Here is a 7,682-nt window from a genome sequence, read left to right on the forward strand (position 1 = left end):
AAGAAAATCAGCTTCCTGCCCTGAACTATTTTTAATGTCATTGTCTGCTCACCTACTGTTTCTGCCATCTCATGTAACTGTTTCTTTCCACTTTCCACCAGCACTGTTGCCAAGGGTCCTGGTGAAGTCATCCCAGGAGGAAACCACGGTCTGTATTCTTTGAAGGGCTGCTGCACATTGTTGAATCCATCAACTTTTAACTGCAGTGGGATCCCTAATACATTTTGAGGTCAGCCACTTCTCCAGTGGAACTCTAAGTACAGATGCTAAATTTTCTACTTTGGAGAGAGAAAAAAAAAAAAAGCTATTGTCCACAGATTGATACTTCCATCATGGAATCAGCTTTAATTGCAAGGAATGAAGGAAAACAAGAGTGGACCTTCAGAGCTACAACATCTTCCTCCTCCCCTTCCCTCCCCACCAGCCCCTTCCCCACTGAGAACCGCTATGATGTCCCAAAGTGAGGTGTTGTTGTTTCCAGTCTCAATGGGATTTTCTGACTTTAATGTTTGCAAGGCATTTCACCAGAATACAGCTATAAATGGCAGCTCCCAACAACTGGGCTCTGACTCACCCACACCCACTTAGTGTCCACTAAGTAGTCCAGGGTGACTCAGTTTAAGCACATCTCAGGTGAGGTACACTCTGCATATACCTTGGCTTACCTGAAATAGCCTGAACTTGAATCTCACATAAGGGAAAACTAGTCATCAATCCCCACCTCATTGACTACCCTCAGGAAGTCCTGCAGAAATCAAGAGTCCTTGAGGAGAACACGTGGACCATACCGAAACCAGGGTTTAAATCCATTCTGCTTAAGAGTTCTATCAGTCAGTTTAAGCATAAATTATGCTGCAGAAACAAACAACCCAAAAACCTCAGTGGCTTACAGATTTATTTTTCACTCACGTTTGTAACGATCCATGTTGGTTGTAATCCATATTGCTTCAGGATCCAGTCTAAAGGAGCAGCCTCTAAGTGGGGCATGTTGGTCTTAAGAGGAAAAAGAAAGGTGGGAACCACATGATGGCTCTTTCATCTTCCTCTTGGAAATGATACCCTTTACTTCCATGACATTCCATTAGCCAAAACAAGTCCTGTGACAGGCACGATGTCAGTCACCACAGTTAAATTATCCTGTCATAGGGAGGGATAGTGAATATTTTGCAGAAGTAATATGATACACCATAAGGGTATATGATATCCACGTCTCCCTACAAGGAGCCATCCTGTTGTAGGCCATAACGGTAGGCCATGTGCACATTTGGTAATGTATTCCTGGTGACAAAGCAGCTACTCTTCAATCAAAAGCCGTGTAAGAAGCAGTTGAGGAAAAAAAGGCCTGGTTGAGCTCTGAAAACCTTGCGTTGATAATTTCATTGACCAGGATGGCATCAGTATCCAACTTGAAGAATGGGTGTCAGTGTCTAAGAAAAAAATTCCAGAGACAATGGTGGTGTGCTCTTTAATGAAATGCCCATTGCCGCTGCTCTTAATAGCATGAAGACCACATGCTGTGAGAAAACACAAATATCAATTACCAAGTCAAGAAACAGACACTGAATGTGAAAAAGGTTTTGAAATACCTTAAGTAATTTATTGTTTCTATTTTTCCTTCTGTTTGTTTGTGTACAAGAGTAATTTAAAAGAAAATTCTATGTGTAAATAGTTGGGGTTTTTTGTGTTTTGTTTTTTGTGGTGGTGAAGGAGGAGGCCAAATGTCCAGAGGACCGTTTATCCCTGAAGTATGATATACTAAAATATTTCTCATTATTTGTATCAATTTTCCTTGGAGCTCAATGTGCCCTTGCAGTCTTCAGGCTTTATTTTAGGAAAATACATTTGCATGTTTTCCCCCCATTCTCAATGTTTGGTGTCCTGGTTCATCATGCCCCACAGAATGTTGTGTATATGTATTATACCATTCCTCTGTGGACATGCATTTACTTTGTTTACAGGTTTTGGTTTGGGAGTTCTCTTTTTCCTACTTTGGATAGTGCATGTACATTTACTTTGCATGCTGGTGCTTTTTTTTCTATAGCAATGGTGTCTGATAGACATATGCAAGTCACATGTAATTTAAGATCTAGTAGCCACACTAAAAAACAGGTAAAATTAATTTTAATATATTTAACTCAATATATTGGAGATATTATTTCAGTAAGATATTTTTCATTCTTATCAAACTAAGTCTGTCTGGTTTGCATATCTCAGTTGAGACACTAAAGTTTTACTGATAATACTTAATCCATGTTTAGATTTCATAAAATCTAAATTTGCAAAGTAAATTTACACACCCATGTTGGTCTAAATGTGCTTAAAAGTTTTCCAATAACTGAAATGAGTATCAGTTTTAAATTTAAAAATTTATTACTTGGTTACTCCATATTTCAGGTATTAGTGGCTACCATATTGGTCAGAGCAGTTTCGTAGGATGCTTTCCTAGGTTTGAAGTGTGTGTATATTTCTGGTATTATAAGATGTCAGAGTGGTTTTTGGAGAAATATGTTGTCTTAACTTTTACCTGCTTTGATATGACCTTTCTGTGTATATGTGTGACATTCCTTTATAAATGCAACATGTTTGCATAGGTCCTACACTGATTCCTTATTAATGCTGTGCATCCTTGAACTGAGAAAAGGGGTATTATTCCTGAGCTATAAGAGGATAGTAAAGGCCAAGGACCAGGAAAATGACCTGGTTAAGCCTCTTGAGCTTGTTATCTCCAGAAACCTCACCAATACCCCGTGAACGTTGTAGGTGGCCTTTCTCCCAGTGAAACAACCTAATGGAAGTTTTGGTGCGTGGTGATGTTTTTATTCCTCTTTAGCAGACATAGAAGCTGGAGGCTGCTTATTTTCCCCAGTTTCTCCTTCACCCACCTACATATAGTGGGCAAAGATGGCACGCCTATGTTTTTCAGCTGTTTGAGCCCGCTCACTGCTGACAGATTGTTGTTCTTGGTCTGTGCTCCCCAACCTTGCTTCAAGCCAAGGCTGCGACATCTCCTTGGGAGAACTCCGTACTCTGTCCAGTCCACCCATGAAATCCAAAGCCCCTAGCCACCTCTGTGTCTTCCCACTGGTAGTTTTCCCTAATCTGAAAGCCCCTTTTTTTTATACAGTATTATGGTTCCAGATATGAGTGTTTCCTCATTTCAATGAAGATGGGTGTTTACTGCTGCTTATTCTCCGTGTTGTTTTCTATCGGTTTGCAAAAAAAGGGGAGAGGGGCAGAAATGATATTTCTCTTCGCAATCCAGAAACTGGTTATAAACAAATTCTCTGACCCTGGAGAGGCCTTAGGGTCTCAGCCAAAAATAGATTTGAGTCATGGGATATGGAGCATTGTCTGATTTTTTTTCCCCCCATTGGTAAAGTCAACATATCCCAGCAGTTAGGTCTAAGTGACAGTCTCTGTAACTATGCAGATTACTAACAGGCATTCATTTTGCAAATGCTCCCACTTGATTGCTTTCATATTTCTGTAGTTTAATTAGGCTGGTAGGGCACTGTGAAGAGCTTAAGACATGCACTTGTCCAATAAGACTGATTTCCAGTTACAGAACAATTCCAAAAATCAAGTATGCTTATAAAGAAGGTATTATAACCCAACAAGGACACAGTGTGCCAGGAAGGATTAAGCTACCCTGACTGTACTGGAGTGGGGCAAGGGGAGGCAATCACTCACATTTTAAACAGGCAGGAGCGCAGGACTCAATAACTGTCTCTGGTACAGGTACACCATGTGATGCTAATGAACCATATGGTCCTAAGAAAGGCTGCTCTTTACAGCCTGTTACTTAATTTTGTTTTAAGCTCAAGCAGGAAGAAAAGCGTTGATTTTTCTTTTTCTGGCTCTAAAAACTACACAACCTTGTGATAACAATGATATTTTCCTTTATATCACAAAGGCAATGTGACTGCTCCTTGGTTATAGAATGAGTACTTTCTTTTTTTTTTTTTTTTTTGAGACGGAGTCTCGCTCTGTCGCCCAGGCTGGAGTACAGTGGCGCGATCTCGGCTCACTGCAAGCTCCGCCTCCCGGGTTCACGCCATTCTCCTGCCTCAGCCTCTCCAAGTAGCTGGGACTACAGGCGCCCGCCACCACGCCCGGCTAATTTTTTGTATTTTTAGTAGAGACAGGGTTTCACCGTGGTCTCGATCTCCTGACCTCGTGATCCGCCCGCCTCGGCCTCCCAAAGTGCTGGGATTACAAGCGTGAGCCACCGCGCCCGGCTAGAATGAGTACTTTCAACCTGGTTATTAGTGGGCTACTTTGCGTTTTCATTCCAGGAAACTGGAGATTAAACAGTGAACCTACATCAAGTCAGCCCTTCTTAACCATTATGCATTTTGCAAAATGGAAGGACAGTGGCTGGTATTAGGGATATAGCCTATAGCCACAAAACAGAGAAAAGTACTCAAGTGACAACCTTGAAATTTAGTCCTCTGGCCACTGACAACCAACCACTTTGCCATGAGAAACCAGGATTAGGAAAAAACTGAAGTCTTACAAGCCATATGAACATGAAGAATTAGAGCCTACCTCTTCCAAGTACTGGCCATGCTTCCAATAATATTCATAAAATAAGAGAATAGGAAAACCTTAGGTCATTCAGAAATGCTTCATCTCTCCTTCCACCTTCTGGTCATGCAGAACTGGCAAACCCACAGATCACTATGGCCAAGAGCAAAGTTGGGGCAGTATTCCCTGGTCTAAACGAAATCCTTTCAACTGCAGGGTGCCTATCTCATTCCATGATTATTTGTCCATATGTCTAACCTCTAGAATACTAGTTCTTATGTATCTTCAGTACCTAGTACCTGGCATTCAGTAGACATTCAGTAAATATTTGTTTAACCAATGAATGAGTGAATGAATGAGGACCACAAAATAGCTAACCTTCACACAAGCAAGAACAGTTGACTGGCTAACTTACAGAATCTCATTAAAAATGCATACTTGTCTTAAACGTTGCAAATTGAGAAATTGAAAATCTTCCTCTCATCTTAATCTAATTTCCTATAGTTGGTCGCAGTTAATATTTTGATGTCCCTGTGAATTTTTCTGTCTATATGATAAACAATACAGTAAGTTATAATATCAGAGTGGATGAGTCTTCTTTCTAGCCCAATGCCTGAATCACTTTCACATTTCCCCCTTCCTCTTAGCAAAATCGGGTAAATAATTTTGCTTGTCTTACAATACCAACTGTGTTGTACAATGATTAGCAAACAAAGTTCAGGAGATTGGCCTTCTTGATCATGTGCAATCCAAGCCTACAGTTTAGTAGTGTTGACTATGTCGACGCTAAATGGAATTATTAGATGTATCCCAAAAGCCAACATAAATAAATGCATAAATAAGTGTAGCTGGATTCTCACTATATGAGCAATTGTTCTGCTATCATATTTGGAAAAGCTCTTCTAGGAAACAGAGAACAAGCTGGTTGCTACTTCTAGCAGGTATGGAAATGTGATCCAGCAGCCAAGAGCCCAGCTCTGGAGCTGGACTGCCAGGGCTCAGATCTTGGCCCCACCAGTCACTAGATCCATTACCTTGGAAATTTGTGTAACCACTCTGTCTCAGTTTCCCCATCTATCAAATGCAAATAAACATACTTCTCCCTCATCTTTTTGTGAGGATTAAGTACGTTTGCATGTAAAGCACTTAAAAGAATACCCCACAGAGAAAGGCTATAAAATATTCTTTTTCTTCATTGAGACGTAATTTATGTATGTAAATGCACAGATTCTATGTAAACAGTCTGATGCATCTTGACAAATGTGTATACTCACATGACAATCACCCCAGTCAAATGTAGCTCATTGACTTTCTTAGAAAGTTCCCTAGTATCCCAATCTCACCCCTATCCCTCCAGGCAAGCCTGATTACTTTTCTTTTCCCTATAGATTAGAGAGAATTTCATATAGATGGAATTATACAATGCATGCTCTTTTGTTCCTTGTTTTCCTCACCCAACATAATGTATATGTTTTATCCAGTAGGTCGTTCTGTCTTTATTGCTGAGTAGTAGTTCACTATATACCACAATTTTTATATCCATTCTACTCTTGATGGACATTTAGGTTGCTTTTAGTTTTTACAGAATATTTGTTTTTGAAGAACTTTTATTTTCCACACATTCTTTAGGTGTTTCAGAAAATGTTACACTCTGGAAATATGAATTGGGATGTGCAGGTGTGATTTACCCACACGGTAGTTTGTTTCCTATGGCCCTTTCTTTCCCTCCTCATCTTCAGAGCCTCTTTACTTATCTGTTGTTCTTCACAGGGATTTAGAAAATTGTTGGCTTCAGGCCACAAAATGGGAGACCGGTGATGAGTGAGTCGCAAAAGGGAATAACAGGGCAACCAGAGCACCATGAGGTCACTGGTGGTTGAATAGGATTTGATTAGCCAAGCCCTGTGCCACATAACAGCCCGTTGCTGCATTTTGAGAAAAATCACTTGGCTTTTCTTAGTCTCCAATAAAAGTAAGAGTTACATTCGCATTTGACTTCATATGTTTATAGTACAGGAACATGAATGAAAACATAAGAAACAAGAAATGTGAAAAACACTTGGAAGTTTGAAAGTAGTGCAAGAAAGCCTGACGTACGTGAGCGTTGAGCTCTGCTCGCTCTGAAACCGATTTTGCCTCAAGCAGCTTGCAAGTTACAGAAGCGTCTGTTGGCTGAAAATTCGGCTGAAAATTTTGGTATTCAGTGGCTACAATAAATGTAATCCCATTTATGGGAAAGGCTGGCCGGTTCTTGAAAGCACTTGTGCAAAACAAAGACCCTAATTCCTATTAGAATTCACCCATCAAAACTCAATGCCGCAGCCCATTCTGACAAGGACATCTCGAGTTAAGGATTATTTGCTGTCTTTAACAAGTCCATTTATCAGTGTCCGGCCCGGGAAAATAGTTTATCCAGAAAGCGAGGGTCTCCGCCGCTACTTAAACCAAATGGAACCAAACAGAAGGAAACAATTTGTTCTCGGGGACTCAGTAGAGTCCTCCGTCGCAGTCTGATTTGACTACTCTGTTTCCATAGCAACAGACGAGGCGTCCTCGAACCAGCGAGATGTGTGGAACATGATGTGCTCGCAGGAGGCTGCAGCTGGACGCTGAGGAACGCTGTTTTGTTTCTCAAAAGCTACTGAAGTATTCAGAAAGAATCCAATCAAAATTGCATTTAAAATGGGTGGGGGGGGGGTTGTTCTTTTCTGGCCTTTCAGATGACATGAGGATGAAATTAATTTCTGAAATGCGTTCTCCTTCCTCTTACCAGTAATACCAGGAATACGCTTGAGGGGAATTTTAATCAGGTTAAAGGTTTTTACCTGTGCCTCTGCTGAGGTGTATAGCACAGACAGCGACCAGAAATGAATAGCAAGGAAACGCACAGATCCTGATAGTCTCCCCAGCAACTGGCTGGGGATCTGTATGGGCCTGAGAGGACAAAGGCAGAGATTTGGAATCTGCAGGTGGCTCCAGAATATCCTGTGTTGTCTCGCTAACTAGATTAGGAGAGGCACTCAGGAAGGCATTTTATCTCTTCCTCTTTTTATAATAGCTTTTGCAAAATGCTTCATTGCAAACGTGATCATATTTGTTGTAGAAAAATTCATAATCTTAAGAAAATAAGAACTTTACCCATGTCCCATTACAAA

The 7,682-nt window shown here is 40.7% G+C and overlaps 1 protein-coding gene across 2 annotated transcripts in view; it reads left to right on the forward strand.

Annotated features, from left to right (window-relative positions):
• The window catches only part of SLC28A3 (solute carrier family 28 member 3), a 64,607-nt gene extending 61,628 nt beyond the window's left edge, over positions 1-2,979 (forward strand). For both annotated transcript variants that reach the window (XM_003267476.4, XM_004087029.3), the window contains one exon: positions 102-2,979. In XM_003267476.4, the coding sequence (XP_003267524.1) occupies positions 102-228 (127 nt within the window). In that variant the 3' untranslated portion in view covers positions 229-2,979. The remainder of the gene's footprint in view (positions 1-101) is intronic.
• Positions 2,980-7,682: the final 4,703 nt, after the last annotated feature.

Source organism: Nomascus leucogenys, chromosome 1a (assembly GCF_006542625.1).
Source record: "Nomascus leucogenys isolate Asia chromosome 1a, Asia_NLE_v1, whole genome shotgun sequence".
In the NCBI taxonomy this organism is placed as follows: domain Eukaryota; kingdom Metazoa; phylum Chordata; class Mammalia; order Primates; family Hylobatidae; genus Nomascus; species Nomascus leucogenys.